Below are 22,114 nucleotides of genomic sequence, written 5' to 3'. Positions count from 1 at the left end.
CTAAAAATCAGAAATTCCATCACGAGCCAGGCATGACTAATCGAATCCTGATCCTTGCTGAATACTGAAGGAACTGAGGTCTGAACTTGCGGGTGCGACTTTAAAGATCAAACCGGGGCTGGGCAGTGGTGGCGCACGCCTTTAATCCCAGCACTTGGGAGGCAGAGGCAGGAGGATTTCTGAGTTTGGGGCCAGCCTGGTCTACAGAGAGAGTTCCAGGACAGCCAGAGCTACACAGAGAAACCCTGTCTCGGGGAAAAAAAACAAAACAAAACAAAAAAATTGGACCGGGGATCAGAATCCAAACCCTCCCCCTGCGCATCACCCCTCCCCTGGGGAGGGGGAGATAGCAGAGTTCTTCCTCACGGAACTGTCTCTCTACATCCCCCACCACAACTCACTGGAGCGGAGCAGGGTTCGATGGGCACTCTTTGGCGTGATAGGAGGCGGGGCCGGGATGCTGCTGGTTGATATGATGGCGTTGAAGTAGAGGCCAGAGCCTTCCCGAACCGGGCTGAGAATGGGGGGCGGTGTGTAAGGGGGCAGCTCAAAGCTCCGCTCAGAGGGGTGGTCGGCAAGGCGCACAGGAGAACGCAGGTGGCTCTGGTAGGGGGTGATGTTGGAGTAGACGGGAGGCGCGATGAAAGTGCCCGCCTTGGTGGGGATGATGAGGGGCTCCGGCCGTGGCCGCTGCTTTGGTTTCCGCATGGAAGGTTCCCCCTCCAACTTGACATTCAGGTCTTCGGCCTGGAAAAGGAAAGAAAACGAAGACACTCAGTCTCTTGTGCCCCAAGAAACCTGTACTCTTGGAGGATGAGAAAGGGAAAATGTCTTGGGGGAAAATGGATTAAAAAAAAAAAAAAGAGGCCTCCCATGCATCTTTACTTTTTTTTTTTTTTTTTTTTTTTTTTTGGTTTTTCGATACAGGGTTTCTCTGTGTAGCCCTGGCTGTCCTGGAACTCACTCTGTAGATCAGGCTGGCCTCGAACTCAGAAATCTGCCTTCCTCTGCCTCCCAAGTGCTGAGATTACAGGCATGCGCCACCACCGCCCGGCTTTACCTCTTTTTTTTTTAAAAGACCAAATTTGTTTTTACTTATGTGTAGATATGTCTGTGTGAGTGTCTCCTGTCTGTAGAGATGAGAACCAAGCTCAATGCCTGGGGAAGAGCACAGGCTCCCTAACTGCTGAGCACCCTTCCAACCTGATGCTCACTTCTAAAACAGATTTATCTACTTATTTTATGTGTACGAGTGCACCGTCGCTGTCTTGTGACACCCCAGAAGAGGGCATACAGATCCCATTACAGAAGGCTGTAAGTCCCGGTGTGGTTGCTGGGAATTGAACTCAAGACCTCTGGAAGACAGTCAGTGCTCTTAACCCCTGAGCCATCTCTCCTGTATAGCAATGTGAGTGGATGTATGGAAATTAATACTCTGTGGCTGCAGTAATATTTTTGTCATTACTGTAGTCCAGATTCTGTACGGGATAGAAGCCCACATTGTGTGCATAGCAGTATTAGATCCGCTACTGTCAGCAGCTAGCCCACCCATGCTGTCAGAGGTTGCCCTGCCTAACTCACACTTCTATATGGTATGCCTTATGGGTTTCTATACTGAACAGAAGGCAGGGTCGTCAAGAATAGCCTTTCTTAGTCCGTGCTAACACTCTCCAAGGGAAAGCAGCATCTACCGCATCTCTGGGCACACGGGAAACAAAGGTCAGTCAAGTTGACCTGAGGGCGTCACAGCTCTCCCCCACTTCAAGGATCCAGCTCCTTCACCGCATTCCAGCCAAGGGGGCTCCTTCTGAGGCCCTGGCATGACCTTTCCCTTCCTGTGTGTCCTCATGTCCCTTCTACAAATTAGAAAACGTTCATTCCTCTGCCTTTGGGGAACAGTCTGACTACACAGGGGGAAAGGGCAGCGGAGCCATGCGACCTGGATTTGTCACCTTGACATAAACCAAGCACAGCTAAGAGGAGGGGCTCAGAAACTGCCTCCATTAGATTGGCCTGAGGACAAGGCTGTGGGTGCCGCTTCTTAACTTCTAATTGATGGGGGAGGCCCAGCCACCTGTGGGCAATCCCGGCCCTGCCCAGGTGGTCCTGGGTTCTATAAGAAGGCAGACTGAGTAAGGCATGATGAACAAGCCAGTGGGCCGCACTCCTCCGTGACCTCTGCACCAGCTCCTGCCTCCAGGTTCCTGCCTGAGCTGCAGTCCTGACTTCCCTTCATGTCCGACTGTAAACTATAGGATGAAATAAACTCTTTCCTCCACGGGTTGCTTTTGGACTTAGTGTTTATCACAGCAACCAACAGAAAACTAACCACAGCTGTAGCTAAAGGCCTCCTCGCTGTGCCAGACAATCCCATACAAAACCAACCCCAACTATTTACAGGTAAGAGATTTAAACTGTTCTGAGGTTTTGTTTGTTTGTTTGTTTTGCTTTTTGTTTTTTTGTTGTTGTTGTTGTTTGGTTTTTCGAGACAGGGTTTCTCTGTGTAGCCCTGGTTGTCCTGGAACTCACTCTGTAGACAAAGCTGGCCTTGAACTCAGAAATCCACCTGCCTCTGCCTCCCAAATGCCAGCATTAAAGGCGTGCGCCACCACGGCCTTTCTGAGTAGTGTTCTGAGTACTTTGGCCTTCAAGTTGTGATAATGCTATTGAAACTATTATAAAAAGAAAGGAGTGGGGGGGAGGGAGACAGGGAAGGAAGAAAAGGAGGAAGAAAGGGAGGAAAAAAGGAAGGAAGGAAGGAAGGAAGGGAGGGAGGGAGGGAGGGAGGGAGGGAGGGAGGACCGGGCAGCCAGGCAGGCAAATGGATCCTATGTATGTATTCTAATGCAAGCCAAACATATTTATGGATGAAATGTTGCAGTGTGAAATGCACCTCAGAATAATTCAGAGTCATGAGAGTACAAATAGAGTGAGGTCAGATGTATTCTGATATAATTATGAGACCTGGGTGATTACTACGAACCATTCACTAGACCCTTCTCTATTCATATGAATGACTGGAAATGTCTACAATGCAAAGAAACATACTAAGTAAACAAATAATAAAGTACAACCCACCCCCCACTAAGCCACAGAACAAGACCCCAGAAAGCAGACAGTTTCGGGCTAACTATCCTGCAGTATCTCTCAGTAATCTTGGAGCCCTCTAGTAGAGCCAAACTCCTCAAAGGCCAAGACTCAGAAGATGCAATCTGGGGGCAGCTCTACCATTAGCTGGCTATCTGACCTCAGGTGAGTGCCAAGGTTTGCAGTGGTTTGAGGTTTGGTGATGGGAACAGAACCTGAGACCTGCACATGTGAGGCAAGTGCTCTACCATCCAGCTGCCGAGCCCCCAGTGCTACGGTTGAATAGCACTCGCACCCTAAGCTCACACTTGTTGCATTGGTGGTGGTGGTGGGGGGTTAATCCTCAAAGCCTGATGTCAGCTGTATGAAGAAGGCGGAGACTGAAGTCTGGATGATATTTAGAGGCAGGGAGGTGACCTACTAGGTTTACATAAGGTCATCAGTGTAGAGCCACCACTGTCGAATCCTGTGTGGCCTCAGAAGAATACAGAAAGACAGACAGACACGTGTGTTCCCTATCTTTTTCCCCTGTGAAGCTCTGCCAGTTATCTTAGAACTCTGCCTGTCTGCCTGCAGGATGATTATCACCAGAAAAGGTCTCTAGAGCAAGCTAAGCTAACCCTCTTCGTTATGTTAGCCTGCCCCGGGTGTTTTGTTAGAGTGAGGAAAAGCAGACTCTCGAAGTCTCTGGACTGTTTCCTTAGGTATGAAATGGAGACACTGACTCTGCTTCCTTCCCACCCTCTGTCAAGCTGCCAGGCCTCAGATACTTTCCCCCAACCACAAAGAAGACCTCAGAGAGCTGGTAAGCTTGGATTAATTACCTCACAGTGATCGTGAAGGCCCTGTCTCTTTCCTATTCTAGAGAACAAGCAGGCAGACCGGCTCTTCAACAGAATAAACAGGAAATCTGAACTGAATAGAAAAAGCATTCCCGAAGCCATCAGAACAAACAGCTTGACAAAAAAATTAAAGACCCAAAACCTGAGGTGGACGTGAGGTCAAATGGGCAAAGCCAGCACCCCAGCCGCCTTAAGCCTGCAGGTGAATGCTATCACTTAGGGAAGCAACTGGGAAAGGCAGCCGGCGAGGCTTCAAGAACTATCAGAATAAAAACTGTGCCTCAGAATAACAGCGGCTGGCAAACGGGCTTGCCCTTACATGGAAGAATGCTTAAATCACCTCATCTGTTTCTGATTAAATAAAAGTGACTCAGGATTGCTAGGGCCCTTTGCTGCCCAGCAGAAGTCAAGATAAAAGCTCTTGGAAAGAAGAAACTGGGGAGACACGGACACAGACAGGCACACCCACTGGCTTTTCAGGTAAATTTTAACAAATGGGCATGAAGTCATGGCTTCAGATGTAGCAAATAAAATGGCATATAAAGATGAATTCTTTTAGAAGGCGGAAAGATTTATTTATTTATTTATTTATTTATTTAGTTAGTTAGTTAGTTAGTTAGTTTTTTGAGACAGGGTTTCTCTGTGTAGCCCTGGCTGTCCTGGAAGTCAATCTGTAGACTTTGTAGAGTTTGTAGGCTAGCCTCAAACTCAGAAATCTGCCTGCCTCTGCCTCCCAAGTGCTGGGACTAAAGGTGTGCACCACCACCACCCGGCCGGAAAAATGTTATAGACAGCTTTAATGTCCAAGGTGCCAAGATGAGCACTACTGAAGAGAAAAAAGATTTCACAGAAAAAGTGAGTATAGCCTAGCTGGGAATGGCTTGGCGGGGAAAGTATAGACATGAAAACATAAGGACATGAGTCTGGATCCTCAGAACCTACATCAAAAAGCCAGATGTGAAGGTGGGAGACCAGAAGACCCCTGGGCCTGCTGGCCAGACAGTCCAGCTGAAGCATCAGGTTCAGTAAGAGACCCCATCTAAAAACTATTCCTGTGGGACATAACCGAGAAAGACATCTAACACCATCCTCTGGCCATCGTAGCACACACACAAGCATGCACATCTGCACACAAGTGCACACATATACACTAACACACAAGAGCTGGCGCTATTTACCCATTTTCAAGGTATATAAATAGAAAAACAAAACCAGTAACAGGTCTGGAGAGGTGGTTCAGCAGTTAAGAGAACTGGCTGCTCTTCTGGCGGACCCAAGTTCAATTCCCAGCACCCACAGGGTGACTCACAACTAACTGTAACTCCAGTCTCAAGAGAACTGATCCGCTCTTCCAGCCTCCATGGGTTCCAGGCCCAGATGTGGTAAATAGACATACATGCAGGCAAAGCACCCATTCACATATCAGTAAACAAGCAAGCAAGCAAACCTAAGAAGAGGAAGCAGCAGCAGCAGCAGCGGCGGCAGCAGCGGCAGTCATGCTGTGGTGGTTGGGTGCAAGCCTTTAATCCCAGCCCTCAAGGCAGAGGCAGGCAGATCTCTCGGACTGTGAGTTCAAGGCCAGCCTGATCTACAGAGCTAGATCCAGAACAAACAAGAGGACACAGAGAAACCCTCCCTCAAAAAAACAAACAAACAAACAAACAAAAAAACCCAAAAAAACAAAAAGCAGCAGCAGCCGTGTAAAGAGCAAGTGCCTATGTGTCAGGAGCCGGGGCTAAGGAGCTAGCTTCCGCTGCACAGTCCCCACCCTGGCCTGCAGAGAGAAGCTGTGGCAGGGTAGACAGCTCAACCAGTAGCATACTTGCCCTCTAAGTGTGAGGACCGGAGTTTGATCCCCAGCACCCACACAGACATGGCATCTCTGCCTGCAATCCCAGCACTCCTATGGCAAGATGGAAAGTGGAGATGGAAAACTCCGGTAAGCTGGCGAGCCAACCAGCCCGATGACAGTCACAGCTGCAAACGGTGACACTACAGCAATCAAGGTGGGAGGCTCGGACGAACACCGAGGGTGCCCTCTGACTTCCTCATGCATCATGACGTACATGTGCACACGTGCACACATTCTCACACACACACACACACACATTTTCTTAAAAGGCAGGCTGGATGGCTCAGTGAGTAAAGGCACTTGCTGCCAAGCCTGACAACTTGAATGCAATCCCTGGAACCACTCAGCGAGAGGAAAGAACCGACTCACACAAACTGTCCTCCGATACACACCCCAGCATGCACACACTCACACACATACACTACCCAAAATAAAGTGGATGGTTTTGTTGTTGTTTTGAAAAACAAAAAAAAACAAAAAGAAAAAGAAAGAAAAGAAAAGTAACAACAACAATAACAAAAAAGTAGAGGGGTGAGGGCATTGAAAAGTATTGTAAAGTCAAAGCCAGCCCTCGGGAGTCTGTTTCTCCTTTTGAGACAGATGCCCTCTATAAAGTCTAGGTTGGCCTAAAGCTACGAGACCAGGCTGGCCTGAGCTCCGAGATCCACCTGCCTCTGCCTTCTGGGCTTGGGAACTAAAGGCGTGCACCACCATGCCCAGCTCACATTCAGACATCTTGCATACATGAATGATGCTATATGATATACGAGCTGTGATTTAGAAGTAGTTCATCCTCCCAGGATCCACAGAGCAGAGGCCTGGTCCTCAGCATAGGGCGTTAGATGGCAGAACTTTAAGACGTTGGGACTGGTGCACCGTAGTGAGGTCAGGGGCATGGCCTTTGGAAGACACTGTTGCTGAAAAACTGAGTTAGCTCAAGTAAGCAAGCTGTTAGAAATGGGCAGGCCTGAGCCAGAGATGGCTCAGCGGGTAAGAGCACTGACTGCTCTTGCAGAGGTCCTGAGTTCAATTCCCAGCAACCACATGGTGGCTCACAACCATCCTTAACGGGATCTGATGCCCTCTTCTGGTGTCTCTAAAGAGAGCGACAGTGCACTCACATACAAAAAATAAATACATCTTTAAAAAAAAATAAAAAGGACAGTCCTTGATTCCTCGTGCTTTCTATCTGTCTGTGTGTCTGTCTCTGTCATGCCATCTGCTATACTATGCAGGAGCCAAGAGGGCCCTTAGGAGAGGCTAAAAGCACAAAGCCATTTAATCTTGGACTTTCAACATCTAAGACCATAATCTGGATAAACTTCTTTAAAAAAAAAAAAAAGCACCAGCTTGTTATTTTAATACAGCAACATAATATGAACTAATATACTTGAAATTCAATTTAAAAATGACCCGACTGATTTACAAGGAAGCCCAACGTGACCTGAGAATTAGGAGACGCCAGCGTGCTAGCACACACCCATGAACCCAACATGCAGGAGGCAGAGGCAGGAGCAGGTGGATCTCTGGGCGTTTGAGGCCAGCACTTTCCAGGCTACCCAAAATGAAGAAGCAGGTAACAAGAAAAAATGGGAGTTATGACATAAGCCTCAAGAATTAGATTTATCCTACACAATAAAATTAAAGGTCAGAAGGTTAAGACTTTCATCAAAAATCTTGAAACTCTGAAAGTAAACGAGACAGTGAAGCTGGGTCAGTGACATGGCTGGGGAGGTAAAGGTGCAGCCACCGAGCCTGACAACCTGAGTTCAAGCTAAGTCTCACAGGACAGAGGGGACTGTAAGTTGTCCTTTGACCTCCACAGCGACACCATGGCACATATGCCTCACAGATGATCAATCAAATAATAAATGTGAAAAAGTGTTTACATTTAAAGTTCTTTTGGTTTATTTATTTTATGTGTATGAGTCTTTCTCCTGCACGCATGTCTGTACCACATACACACAGTGCCCACAGAGATCAGAATAGGGCATTAGATCTTCTGAATCTGGAGTTATAGACAGTTAGGAGCCTCACTGTGAGTGTTGGGAATTAAACCCGCATCCTCTGGGAGATGCGACAAGTGCTCTAACCACTGAATCACCTCGCCAGCCACCAATTTTTTAAGTTTAATAATCAGCTAGGCATGATGGCCCACACCTTTAATCCTAGCAGATGTGAGGCAGAAATGGATGGATCTCTGTGGGTTCAAGGCCAACCAGGGATCTCATCTTAAAACAAAGGGGGGGTGGGGAGAGACAGGGAGTGCCCCATGGGCGCCCACACATGCCTGTAATCACAGCACTTGGGAGGCAGAGGCAGGCGGATTTCCGAGTTTGAGGCCAGTCTGGTCTACAGAGTGAGTTCCAGGACAGCCAGGGCTATACAGAGAAGCCCTGTCTCGAAAAAAAAACCAAATCCAAAAAAACAAAAAACAAACAAACCAAAAACCAAACCAAACCAAAACAAAACAAAAATAAAACAATCCAAACAAAAAACGTGACATACCCAAAGTCAGAACTGGATGGATGGGTTCAACAGTAGACACAAGTAAAGAGAGAATTAGTGAAAGGAAATAGAGCAAGCTGAAATTCAGACGGAGAACAGGAGAGAACGTGCCACACAAATGAAACAGCAATATGGTAAAGGACTGACAGAGGTGTGACTGGAAATCCATAAGGGAAGACGAGAGAAAAAGCTCAAATTCCAGAAGCACTCTCCACACTAAGCAAAATAAAGAGCAAAACTATCAAAAATCTAAGGTGAAAACAACCAAACCACCTCAAATCTTGAGAGTACAAGGTAAAAATACGTATTAAAACAACAGTGCTGGGGCTGGAGAGATGGCTCAGCGGTTAAGAGCACTGACCGCCCTTCAAGAGGTCCTGAGTTCAATTCCCAGCAACTTCACAACCATCTGTAATGGGATCTGATGCCCTCTTCTGGTGAAGATAGCTACAGTGTACTAATATATATAAAAAATAAATAAATAAATATTAAAAACAACAACACAAAAACCAGTGCCTGGTGGTGGTGGCTCACACCTTCAACCTCAGCACTTGGGAGGGAGAGGCAGGTGGATCTCTGAGAGTTTAAGGCTAGCCTGGTCTATGGAGTTCCTGGACAGTCATGGCTACAATAAACTTTGTCTCGAAACACAAAATAAACAGGAAAGCCTAAAGACAAAGGTGTGGGATCTTTAAAGTGCTGACAGAAAATAACTACTGACCTAGGCTACCCTTTATAAAGGAGATCAAAAACACTTTCCAGAAATCAAAAAATCAGTAAAACTCATCATTAGCCCAATGGAAAACACTAAGCGAGTTCCTCAAGTAACACATAAACTACCCAAGATAGATATCCAACAGCTGGCCATAGGAGAACAGGAAATTGACAAGACTCGGCACATGGGAATGGGTAACTGGGGTAAACAGAAGAACAACTACATATATGTCCTGTTGAGGACAAATATCCAAAAATTAAAATACCTGCCAATAATTCTTCAAGCTAAGGATTGGCAGGAAATGGAGCGAAAATTTTTGGAGTTGGGAATTTTGCTCTGTCCAGGACGTGGCAAAAGTCCTTATATTTCAGTAAGTCAAAGCTACATACTAAGTCTGTAGGGGTCTTCTCAACCAGGGAATTAAACTCTATGCCATAAGCAGTCACTGTATATACCACACGAGCCTCTCTCCTATATACCTAAGGGTGTTAGTGATGTGATATCCCTTAAGGAACTGAGAAAACTGCAGAAATCCAGGTAAAATAACCACTAACAGAGAAATACATTGTTTCCAGGAGTGACAACCCCAGTCAATTGAAAGCACAAGGACACACACAGACATAGAGACAGACAGACAGACAGACACACACACACACACTCACGGCAGTACATAGCAAAGACAGGATGACATCACAGAACACTAACAGCAGGTGTCAGAGCTCAACCTAGGTGTGTCAGTAATTACATGAAGCGGAGTTCCCGTCCGTGGGGGCTATAAAGGTAGGACTTCCTGGCAGACAGCTCAGCGAGGGACTGCTCCCAAGGGCTGGAGTTGGAGTGAGGATTGAGAAACCTAAGTTCAGTAAAAACTGGAGATAGAAATTCAGTAGCCTGTTGGACAACACAGTGACTTTCAATGCTGCATTAATTTATTTCTCTTAGAATACTGCCAAGAGGCCAGATCTCAAATATTCTCACTGGAAGATAATGGCTGTAGTAATTACCTTGGTTTAGCAGTTCTACTACATATACACATACATGTATATACATACACACACACACATACATACATGTATATATAAAAACCATTGTAAACCATGCATACAATTTTCATTAGTTAAAGAACTGTCAATTGTACTGACGTACTTATTAAAAGACAAGGCTACTGAAGCAGAAAACAGCAGACCGTAATTATATACTACTTAAAATTATTTCTAAGGAGACAGAGAAAATGTGGTGGAAGGACAGAAAGACATGCACTGCCCACAGAACACCGAAAGAACTACAGATGAAAAGAAATTTCTCTCACCAAGTCTCATCCTGGGCCAAACATGCATGCCCCTAAAACATCAGAGCAGTGCCGGAAACCCTGGCACTACAGTCGTAGTGTAGAGCTCAAGGCTCAGACTGAGCACACAATCAAACGTTTCTATGTCCCAGAAGCTAGCCCAGGAACAGACCGCATCCTAGATTCTCCATGATGACCACCACCTCAAGGTTAAAGCAACCTCATACCCTCTTTGTTCTTCAGTACAAGATTAATTTGGAAAATAAAAACCAGTATCTCCCTGATAATTGGGAAGATGGCTCAGTGGTTAAGAGCATTGGCTGCCCGTCCAGAGGGCGGGGATTCCATTCCCAACAGCGACACAGTGGCTTACACTCTCCATAACTACAGTTCCAGAGGATCTGATCAGGATTCCAAGGGCACCACATGCATGTGGTAAAGAGTCACAAAATAAAACACTATTTTTTAAATTTTTACTGGGCAGGGAATAGTGACACATATCCTTTAATCCCAGCACTCAGAAGGTAGAGGCAGTTGGATCTCTGTGAGTTCAAGGCCAGCTTGGTCTACAGAGTAAATTCTAGGACAGCCAGGACTACACAGAGACCTTGTCTCAGGAAAACAAAACAAAACAAACCAAGAAAGAAGGAAAATAGCATCTCCCTGAGTTACTTGAAGAATTCTACAGCTTCCCTTGTAGTCTTTGGGCCTAGAAGGGACAGCCTCTCATACCTGAGCTGTAGCATCTGTCCCGGGAACTCGGGTGGACCGCCTGCGGGTTACGATGACTGACGGCTTGTGCTCAGTGGAGTACTGCTCGAGACCCTTCCCATCCTCATCAGCACCTCCGACTTGGGCCACCTCAGTTGGACCCGCAGTCCTCACAGGAACAGACACGGGAATGATAAGGGGCACCACGCCGCTCTCCTCCCGAGCTCTCTTGGCGGCTAAGGCAGGGTCGGAAAACTCCACGCCACACTTGGCAGTTGAGGCCAACACGCTTTTCCGCTTCTCCTCAGAGCCATTGGCATCCTGGATAAGAGGGCGATGGGGGGGGAGGGGTGGTAGTGAGGTTCCGAAGACGAGCCCCTGTTTGCTAACCTGGGAATCCCACGACCATGCAACCCTGACAGCCTGGCCTTTCGTTGACCATCCCTGGTCCAATACATTGCAGATGTCCACCCCACCCCCGCTTCTGCCTGGCTGGGTCACCCTGGCCTGAAGCAGCGGATTCCGGGTGGTCATGGTACATGGGGAGCTTCATCTAGCCTATGGGGCGTGGCACACAACCAAGCATCTCGCTGTGGCAAGATGAAGGGAGGGCTTTGCATCTATTACCTCACGGGTATCTAACTGGAGTGAAGACTCAAATTTCTGTAGCCTCCTGTGTGCCAACCTGGACCTAAGGGCCACAGTGGCTGCAGTTTCTAAGGAAGCAGAGAGTAAAAGCTGAGCGAAGGGAGGGGGTGTTTATCCTAAGCGGCCAGCCTCTTGACAGAAACCTGGGACAGGTGACAGTCATACCCTTGCTAGTTCTGCGTTTGAGGAGAAGTTACGTTTGAGCAAGTATAAAATAAAATCAAAAACCCAAGGTTAACACAAGTGCTCAGGGCTGGAGAGATGGCTCAGCGGTTAAGAGCACTGACTGCTTTTCCAGAGGTCCTGAGTTCAAATCCCAGCAACCACATGGTGACTCACAACCATCCATAAAGAAATCTGACACCCTCTTGTGGTGTGTCTGAAGACAGCTACAGTGTACTTAGAGCTGGACCGAAGGGAGCAGAGGTCCTGAATTAAATTCCCAGCAACCACATGATGACTCACAACCATCTGCACAGCTACAGTGTACCCATATACATTAAATAAATAAATCTTTTTTAAAAAGTTCCCAAAGTCTGATTGGTTTGCCTTCCTTTCTGACTTTATGAACTTTATTGCGACGTGACTTCCTATTCTAGATTACTTCCTATTCTAACGCATTTTGACATGCATCATGTGCAACCACCAGTATGCTCTTGCAACTTAGAATGCTGGCTCTCAGCAACCCCTACTCCCAGCCCTCAAGTTCCACAGGAAGAAGACAACAAGGACTTTCCTACCCACTAAGCAACCCACTTGCCTCTGGCGACCCTGTGGCTACCGGTGCCTCTGGCAGGGGTACTCTGAACAAAGAGCGGTCGTTTGAATAGAAAATAGAACCTGAATGGCTGAATAGAACCTGCCCCGGAAGCATCGCCCCAGCCCCAGCAGGTGCCGCCCTTTCTCACCTGCATCGAGGCCAGCTCCACCGCCTTCTGGGCCAGGGTCAGCAAATTAGCCTCCTGGGATGCCCTGCGCCTCCGTCTTGTGCTCTGGATCACCCCGCTTCGTATCATCTGTCCACAGTCCCCGACGGCCCCGGCCCTCATGGCCTCCTCATTACCCATAGCAGGAGGCTCCCGCTCCCGACCATTGGGTGCCAGTCTGTCTCCATCCGCCAGCAGCTGGGACTCCCTCAGTTCCATCGGGAATCCCAGGGCTTCAGGATGGGGCTGCCCCAGGGCGCCTGGTGGCGGCTGCGGCAGAGACCAGTGATGAAGGAACAGATTGCTCGTGGGCTCCTGCCCAGGTTGGGCGCCAGCTCCATCGAGGGAGCTGGAAGACAGAATGCCCTCCTTGGAGAGCCTGCGGGAGCGACGCGGGAAGGCCATCTGGGGCTGAGGTAGCACGGGCTGTGCAGCAGGGTCCTGCAGGAGGGCCTTGCGCAGTTCTGGGTTCACATCTGGGTTGTGGGGAAAAGGGTAGGAGGCCATGCTGCGGTGAGCCAGGTGGGTGGGTCCCAGTGGCCCGCCCGGTGCCAGGCCAAAGTCCTGGTGCTGTTGCGAAGGCGGTTGATGCATGGGGTAGTAGTTCTCAAATAGCTGCATCTGGGGCAGGGCTGCCGGTTGCTGTTGCGGCTGCTGCTTCTGAGGCGGGAAGGAGGTGGTGGGGTTAGAGGGCGGCTGCGGGCCCTGCCGGAAGACCTGGCGGTTCACCTGGTGGCCAAATGCCAGCTGGAAGGGCTGCAAGGGCAGTGACTGGCTTGGGGGTTTCTTGGCCGCATGGTAAGAGTTCAGGGGTGCTTGGGGCCTCCCCACCTCCAGCTGCACCTTCGGTGGCACCATGGGCTGCACTGCATTTCCATAGTGATCCAGCTGAGGACCCCCAGGTTTGTTCCCCTTCAGTGCCTCAGGGTGGTTGTAGTAGGGAGGGACCCCCACACCTGGATGAGGGCTCCCTTTGGGTCCACTGTAGAGGGACAGGTGATTCCACGTGGGGTGGGGTGGGGGCTGGCCAGGTTGTTGCTGCCAGCCGCTGTCGCTGATGCCTCCACCTCCCCCACGCTCCAGGCCCCGCCCCGGAGCCATCACGGAGTTGGGCCACTTTACTGAGCTTACTTGGGCCTGCTGGGACAACATGGCTGCGGAGGTGCGCTCAGATCCATATACCACACTGTTCAGAAGAGCCAGGTTGTTGGGAGGAGACAACTCCACAGGCTGGGTGGTGGAGGCAACCCCGGTCGGACCTTCGTGGGCCCCGTACTGTTCCTCCTTAGCTCTAAGGGACTGTGGTGGAGCCTGCAGTGGGGGTGGCTGTTCCTTGGCAGCTGGCTCCTGGTCCCCAAAAGGACAACGCTTGCGCTTATTCTGAGCCTTGGACTGGGCCTGGAGGTTCATGATGTGGCCAACTAAAGCCTGACAATGAGACACCCTCAGCAGCTGCCCATCCCGTGGGAGAAGTCCTGCTGGAAGCCTGGCCCTAGTCCAGTAGCCAGGGAAGGCAGAAGAAGGGCGGAGGAAAACTCAGACAGGCACCCTCAGACGAGAGCCAAGAAGTGTCCACTGGTCCTTCCTCTTCTAGAGAGGCTCTTGAGCTCAGTTACACTTCCCCGGTCATGATGCTGCGCCAGGTCCTGGAGCCTGCAGAGGAAAAAGCAGCGACAGTGTCAGCCACACAACCCCTAGATGAGCACCAGTGTGCCCCTGCCTCAAGTCACGGAAGAGCACTGCACATGGAGCCAGGAGTCAAGGCAGCAGGGCAGGGCTCCGCCCTCTCCCTGTCCTCCACCCCCTGGCTAGACTGTGCTGCATTTCATGGTAACTCTGTAAAGACACAGGTTGAGGGGCCGAGGAGGGCTGAGGGGGGCTGACATGTTGCCTAAGCCCCAAGTTAAACTGGGAAAAGGAAAAGCCAAACTGAGAACCTGGTCCTATTAAACTAGGCTGTGGTGCTGTGCAGCCCCGTCCTCCCCACACTCACACGTCTACACCTCAGCTCCAGACCCAGAAGAATTTCCCTAAGGCCACATTCACTGGCCCCTCCTCCTAAAGGCAGAGCAAGTGAGGGGACAGAACTATTCCCAGCATGACCACCCTTCCTCTACCACACTAGGTAGGCTCTTGCAAAGCCCGCAGGGCCCAGTTAGGCTTGCAGCCTTTTTATGCAAAAGCTTTAGGTGAGGCCCCACCCCTGGGAAGAGTTGCTGGGTGGGGCTCTGGCTGCTGGAATCTTTCTCAAACTAGCACAGAACCTGTTTTGCAACCCTGGCTGGATGAGGGCCTAATTTAGTCTAGTAGCTGGTCAGCAGCTGTTGCTGGCTACCACCGCCTCCCCTCTACTGTTAGAGCCTGGCCAGAGCAGCAGCTAACTCCAATGTGAACAGTGCAGAGTCCTAAGCCTTCAGCCCTCAAGACTGCCTGTGAGGTAAAGTGTTCGTTCAGTTGTTTTGCTTTACAATGTTTTGAGGATAGTATTGCTGGGACAGAGGCTCTATTCGTGCGTAAGTTGTAAGCGAGCCAGTTCCCCATCCCCCTCTAAGCCGATGTTTACAGTGAATGTTACACTGACTTTGCTACAGAATAGAATCCAGGCCTGTATTTTACAACATGCATAGTTGCTTGCTTTATCATTAAGTGTTTGTTCTTTCTTCGGATACAGTTTGTCTTCCTCTGGGAAGGTGGTAAGAGCAGGTAGGAGGTATACAGTTCACCTCTTCGCCAAACTCTGGCCCTGGGTCACTAACCATGGAAAAGTGAGAGGTGGGCAGGGGTGAATCTGCAGATCCTGGGAGGCTCAGACACTGGATCCAACAGAGATTATGATAGCAGGTGGGGCAGTTCCCAGAAAACCAGCAGAGAACAGACCAGCGTCACAAGCCCCGCCCACAAGAAGCCTGGCCCACACCTAGCCCCAGTTCCCCTCCCAGGCTCGGCGAGCTATCGCCGCTCTGCACGTTTCCGCAGCTCCAGCCCGGCTCCCTCCCTCCCGGCCTGCCAGCCTGGCTGCTTGACTCACTGGAGGCCCCCTCCCTCTTTCACTTTCACCCAGCACCCAGAAGGGGAGCAACTTCCTCCTCCATTTCCTTCCTCAGCTCCTGGGCCTGGTAGACAGCGCGAGCTTTAGCCAAGTAGACGGTGCGAGCTTTAGCCCGGGCACTCCTTTTGTTTTCATTTGTGGAAATCGCAGGGCCAGAGGGACAGAGGGCACTGAGTCACCCTAGCACCCGCAGGAAGGAAAGGATTTGGACAAGAGTTCAGGGCTAGAGAACTTCTTTGAACAAATCTTTCTCTTGCTCTCTAAACCCTCTTTCTTGGGCAGCTAGACCAATTCCCAACAGAGAACTGAAAGCCCGCCAGAGATGGGAAATCCCCCTGGGGCCTCCATGCCGAAGCTGAAGGGTGGGGCTGCCAGTCCCACCTCTCTGTGTCCCACCTCTCGAGGGCGACCCAAATGCCACAAAACTAGAAATACGTGTATGTCTGCAGCAAGGCCCAGGGAGGAAGACCCTGAGAGGGGGTAGGGCATGGACGGAAGGAAGCCAGCAGCCCACGTGCCTCTAGGAGCTGCAAGTTTGAGGGATGCTCACACACACTTGTGCCTGTCGCCTGGAAACCACAGCATGGGCTTTGGAGGCCTGCAACGAGGAATGGCCCCATGGCCCTCGTGGCAGGCAGGCATGGGTACACGTGCAGACATGTTCCTGTCAGAGGGGGCCCAGGCAGTGCCTGGTTTGGGGGTTTGGAGGACTAGAGGCGGAGTCTGGGAAGGGAGCTCCAGGATATGGTAGCTCTTGCCCAAGGGTGTGTGGGGTGGCAGGGGAGATTAAGTCTGAGGGTGGATCAGCCATTTTGCTTCCTACCCTGCACACCAGGAAGAGCCCATCAACTCGGCATACCACGATGGGGGAGACAGGGACTTGATCAGAACAAGAGGCTGGTTTGGGGAAAGGTGGAATCACCTCATAAGCCTCCTGCGGCAGAGATCTCCACAGCGATGCCCTCCCTACCCTGCCAAGCGGGAGGCAAACTTACAGGCCTAAGAGAGGCACAAGAGCGGAGGACCACCTAGGCAGCCACGCTCTAACTAGCCGGAATAATAACAATGGAGCCGGCTTGCCCGCGCCTGCGTCAAGCTCATCCAAAGTACTTTGTATTTTTTTACATCTTTGTATCAAGCACCAATACTTTAACTCACATTTTGTAAGTAAGTTAGGTATTTACGGCTTACAGGAACTATGTAATTTGCCTACGGTCACACAGGATTATGTCACCAGGACTTGAAACCAGGTATGTCACATACAAGACGAAATCCTCAGCACACACCAGTCTGCTCTTAGGCCTTAGGCCTTAGGTCAGGGCTAGCTCACCCTCTCCCACTCTCTTTAAACACAACTGAGACCCTCAATCTCGAGAGAAGCAGGGAAGGGGCCCTTGCCACAAAGAGGCAGCAGGTGTCGGGTCCAGCTGCAGGAGTCATGTCACCTGTACTCGCTACACTGCCCACCCCAAAGCTAGGTTCTCTGACCCTGGCACTACTGGTCCTGCCTCAGTCTTGGTTGCTGTGGTGGGGCTTTGAGCTCTCAGAGTACACGGGCACCTCCCACCCTTGCACCGGGACTGAGCCACTTCCTCTCATTTTGCCTGACCCACCCTCCCTCTCCCTCGCCCCCCCCCCCAGGTGTAAGCCTATCTGACCTTCCTCACAGTGAGGAAGAAGGAAGGCACCTGCTCCAAAGATGGCCAGCCAATGCGCCAAATGCCCACGGTTCAAGAAGGTGTATGGAGGAACCCCGGCAGGCGGTTCCCCGGGGACCGGCAGCAGGACCTCTGACAACAAGAACACAGCAGAAGGAAACCCACAGCCGCCATGGGGCCCCAGACACTGCAACCACTTAGTCAGTCTGTTTCTCTGGCCCCTTCTTCTAGGAGCCTCTCCACTGCAGCCAGCCTCTCTCTGACCAGGGAACCACAGGGAGCCCCAGGCTGCAAACAAAGTCAGTGTCATTTGTCAGTGGAGGTCACAGAAGGCTCTTTGGTGGAATGCACTTTCCTCTACAGAAAGAAAAAGAAAACACAGGGTGCACCAAGAAAAAGAAAGTAGTGCTGAACCCACATATGGGCCACAAAGACCCAGGAGAAGGTTCTAGAAAGCCCTTGGGGGTACACTGTGTTAATGGTCACTATACTCTAAAGGTGTGGCAGCTCTTCAAGTGACATGACAGACCACACATGCCCAACTCTGGCTAGCCCATCCAGGAGAATCTCCTGAACCCTTCATCATAAGGGAGGAGAACCGGTTATGGCCACTGAGAGATTGGGCCACTCACCAGACACCTGGGCCATTCGATTTGTTCATCTGAGACACAAGACTGCTGTGAGTCACAGACACCAGGGAGGAGGTGGTGCCCTGCCTGGTCCAGGGTCACAGTGGCTCAACTCTGAAATACAGGTAATAACCAGCTAGAGAGCCCCCTTAGCCATTAGAGGACTAAACAGTCCTACTCCAAACTATTGTATTATGTAGCTCAGGCTAGCCTTGAACTCTAGAACCTCTTACCTTACCCACCTGAGTGCTGACATTATAGATACCTGCTCTCCCCTCCCCTCCCCTCCCCTCCCCTCCCCCACTCCCACAGCCAGCTCAAGGAAGCAGGGAAATCAGAGCTTGGTGTCTCCCACCTGAGAGTAAATAAAATACAACAGGGTGCTCTACAAGACCTTAACCACCAAGCCAGCCAAGTCTCTGAGCACTGAAGAGGCTGCCTTGGGGGAAAGTGTGAACCACTACCCTGCCCCAGCGTCCCCAGACTCTGGCTCCTGCTGTCTCTTCTAGCACTTCATGCATGCCTCATCAACTTCCTTTCCCACTGTTTCTAGATCTCTGACTAAGCTGTGTCCCTGCCTTTCCAACCTTTGCATCTGGCCACGCCCCTCTCATCTTTCAGCCAGTGCTTCCTTTGGGAAGCTCTCTGACCCCAAGGCTGGAAGAGGGATTACACATCGAGCTTATCGTGTTGCCTGACCCCAGCACACACACCCATGTGCGGCACACTAACTCCCAAGTGCCTGGTTTCCTCATCTCTGCTGCAGACACTCGTACCTAAACACCTGATCTGGAACTGCCTGCTCCCAAGATCTGCACTTCAGAACTTACCCAAGCAAAAGTGCCCACAGCCAGGTATCCAGCCTGGGGTCCTGCCTAATCCTGAGGCCAGTTTATCTCCCAGGCAGACAACAGAGCTCCCAGTGCTACTGAGGTGATATAAAAGGCCCATGTTAGCTCTCCCCGACAACAAACACAGAGCCCATGTTCTCTCCAACAAAGCTAAATACAAGGCCTTCTCCAGTGGCAGGCGCATGAGTCATTTGCTCCTGGGCCATCCATCATCCGCTACCCCATACTACATGCAAGAAGAAGCCACCTGGAAAAGTACCAGCTCTCCTGCCCGCAAGGCTTCTCACCCCTGCCTGGACCATGCTCAGGAACACAGGCTTTTAAGTCTGTTTACCTCATGACCTGACATGGTTAGACTGGGTCTCAAGACACTAAGATGTGTCTAAAATATTAAAACGGCGATGCCAGGGGGCCCAGCACGACCTAGCTGGCCCCTTAGTTATTCCAGGTGCCCTTTCTCAGTTAACTGAGGTCTCTGGCCACAGCCAGGCTGGAGAAGAGATCAGGGAATACCATCTTGGGGACGGGAGGGGGGGGCAGTTAAAGAGTTGGGAGGTCTTGGCTAAACCTTCCCTCTAGACACAAAGTGGCTGTCCACATGCCAGTTGTGCCCTCCACTGCAACAAGAGGACCCCACTCAGGTCAGAGATTTGCCAGGGCCACTGGACACAGAAGCCATGTTCTCAAGGAGTTTGCAAGCTGGTGAGAAAGAGGCTTTGGTGCGTCAGGTACTGGCCTGCCTGTCACTTGGTGCAGGGAGGACAGAGCAGGCAGGAGGCCTGGAACTGACCTGTTCCCCACCCACAGTTCCTGGCGCACCCTGTCCCCAGCCTGCACCTCAGCTCAGAGATGCAGAGCCTAGGTTGACAAGCTGGGGAGAAGGTCCCCAAGGTCTCAGTTAATAAGCTGGCCAGGCTCAGAGGCTTGGCCAAGGTTCCAGCTCAATACAGTATGAGCTTTGACAACAAAAAGGCCAACAGTGAGGTGCTTTGAAAGGATTATGTGTGTGCGTAGCCCGATAGGTCACTCAGGGCCCCGGCCTAAGCAACCACCTTAATTGTCTCCCTCTCTCACTGCCCCACAAATGCCAGCAAGATGTCCACGGGAGACCAGGATAACCAGTTTCCTTCTACAGGGGGAAGCTCAGGCGGACAGAAGTGCTACTACGGCTCAGCAGAGGACCAAGCATCCAGACTCAACCAGGGACTGACTGCCTACTAGACAAGGGTCACCACCTATATCCGGAAAACCCTTCCGAAGGACTCAAGGATCAGAAAGAGGAGGGTGACTCTGACAGTTACATAACTCTATAAGAAAAGATAAGGCTGGGCAGATGGCTCAGTAACGTGCTTGTCACTCATGTTTTCAGTTTCGATCTCCTGCACCCGTATCAAAGCTGGACACGACAGGGCACAAATAAGCCCAGACAGGAGGGCTCCTGGGGCTTCCTGGCCAGACAGTCTAGCCAACTACCAATCTCCAAGCTCAGTAAGAGATCTGACTCAAAATTCAGGTAGAGATATGAATAAGGAAGACACCCAGCACTGACCTCTGACCTCCACACTCACATGTGCACCCTGAACCCCAGATTGAGAGAACACGGAGACATGAAAATGGCCCTGTAGCCATGTCCTCGGATGACTGAACCGTGGGTCGGGGGGTGCTTCTAGTCTGTCCCTTCACAAGACTCGCTCACACCACGAGGGTCTGCTGCTCACACCACGAGAGTCTGCTCTGGTTCTTTCCTTTCGGAAAGGTCGGACTCCCTAGTAGGCCTAGGGCAGGGCCCTCTGGAGGCCGCCTGCATGTCCCAGTGCCAACCTCGGCCCCAAGCCAAGACACAGAGGAGGCCAGTCACAGGGGCCTTGCTTAACGCCGCCTGCCCAGCCTCTTCCCCCACTGCACACACCCTGTTGCAGCTGTGCAGGTCTGCCTGGGCCCCTTCATCCATTCAACAGGCATTTGAGGGCACTGGCTGCACGCCAGGCTCTAGGGAAACACAGGAGACAAAGCAGTCTTTACCCCACAGAGCTTCTAGTGAAGTGGGTGGAGACAGACACAGAAACACATATCAACTCTATACTGTAGGGAACGAGAGGGCAAGGATAGCCCAAGGAACAGTGAGTTCGTTCCCTCCTTGGGCTTCTGCTGAAGTTGCCTCCTTTGCCTGTAAGTTCAGCCTCTCTAACTGTTGGCTCTGCTAACACTCTGTCTCCGGCACATACTGTCACCCTTATCGCACTTATTCTTTTTTTTTTTTTTTTTTTTTTTTTGGAGACAGGGTTTCTCTGTGTAGCCCTGGCTGTCCTTGAACTCAGAAATCCGCCTGCCTCTGCCTCCCAAGTGCTGGGATTAAAGGTGTGCACCACCACGCCTTATTCTTGCCTTCTACTTGCTACTCTATAATGTTCTATGGGGCTCGAAGCAGATGGGTGGACGGCTGGTCGGGGAATTGGGTATCTGGTCCAATGATCTCCGCTCACTGGTTCCTGCAGTTGAGGAATTTAAGAGCATGGAAAGACACAGGAACCAAAGAACCACCAATGTAGGAAGCACCAGCCGCAAAGACAGTGCCAGCAGTACTACCTGCGTGTTCAACTTTTTCCCAACTCCCAGAGTTCACAGGTGAGGGACCAGGCTATGGACTCCAAGTCCTATGGCTGCCCCTCCCCCATCACACTCCACAGTCTGACTGAATCCTGCAGGGATTCTCAAACCCATTCTGGGTCTGAAGGAAGAAAGGAAACAGGAGGTAAATCCATAGCATGGCATAGTACAGGAGGAGTCTGTACAACGCAGATTCAGGATAGGGGGTAGAGGGAGAGGCAGGGAGGGGAGTCAGGGGCTGGGATGGGAAGGTTCCTAGGAACCACCTGCATGAGTAGTGCTCTGAGCAGAAGACACAAGGCTCCCGAAGAGCTTTCCTGGATGGACTTTGCTTCAAGAAATCCCTGGGGATGACTATGACTCTTACAGAGTCCAACTGGGTGCCCGTGTTTATGGAGCCCTTGAGCTGTGGGCAGCATCTCATTTAACCCTTGTTTTTCTTTGTTTCATTTTACAGGTTAGCAACGGAGTACTCAAAACTATTTAATACAAATAAAGGCAGAAATGGGGTAAGTATAGAACAAAACATAAAAAATGAAATAGTAAAATGAGACATAAACTCTGCCTTATCAATAACTGCTTAAAATGCAAATTATTAAATACTCTTAATTAAAATGCAATAGTTGGCAGAATTTCTTTCTTTCTTTCCTTTTCTTTTCTTTCTTTCTTTTTTTCCTTTGGAGACAGGATTTTCTGTGTACTCTTAGCCGTGCTGGAACTTGCTCTGTAGACCAAGCTGGCCT

The 22,114-nt window shown here is 50.4% G+C and overlaps 1 protein-coding gene across 3 annotated transcripts in view; it reads right to left on the bottom strand.

Annotated features, from left to right (window-relative positions):
* The window catches only part of Mideas (mitotic deacetylase associated SANT domain protein), a 69,852-nt gene that overhangs the window by 10,992 nt on the left and 36,746 nt on the right, over window positions 1–22,114 (bottom strand). For all 3 annotated transcript variants that reach the window (XM_052185418.1, XM_052185417.1, XM_052185419.1), the window contains exons 2-4: window positions 12,560–14,230; window positions 11,025–11,324; window positions 402–747 (exon numbers count right to left, since the gene is read on the bottom strand). In XM_052185418.1, the coding sequence (XP_052041378.1) occupies window positions 402–747; window positions 11,025–11,324; window positions 12,560–13,987 (2,074 nt within the window). In that variant the 5' untranslated portion in view covers window positions 13,988–14,230. The remainder of the gene's footprint in view (window positions 1–401; window positions 748–11,024; window positions 11,325–12,559; window positions 14,231–22,114) is intronic.

This window comes from Apodemus sylvaticus, chromosome 6 (genome assembly GCF_947179515.1).
Source record: "Apodemus sylvaticus chromosome 6, mApoSyl1.1, whole genome shotgun sequence".
Taxonomy (NCBI): Eukaryota; Metazoa; Chordata; class Mammalia; order Rodentia; family Muridae; genus Apodemus; species Apodemus sylvaticus.
The sequence above is the reverse complement of the archived record's forward strand: the minus strand, read 5'-3'. Positions and strand labels throughout refer to the sequence as shown.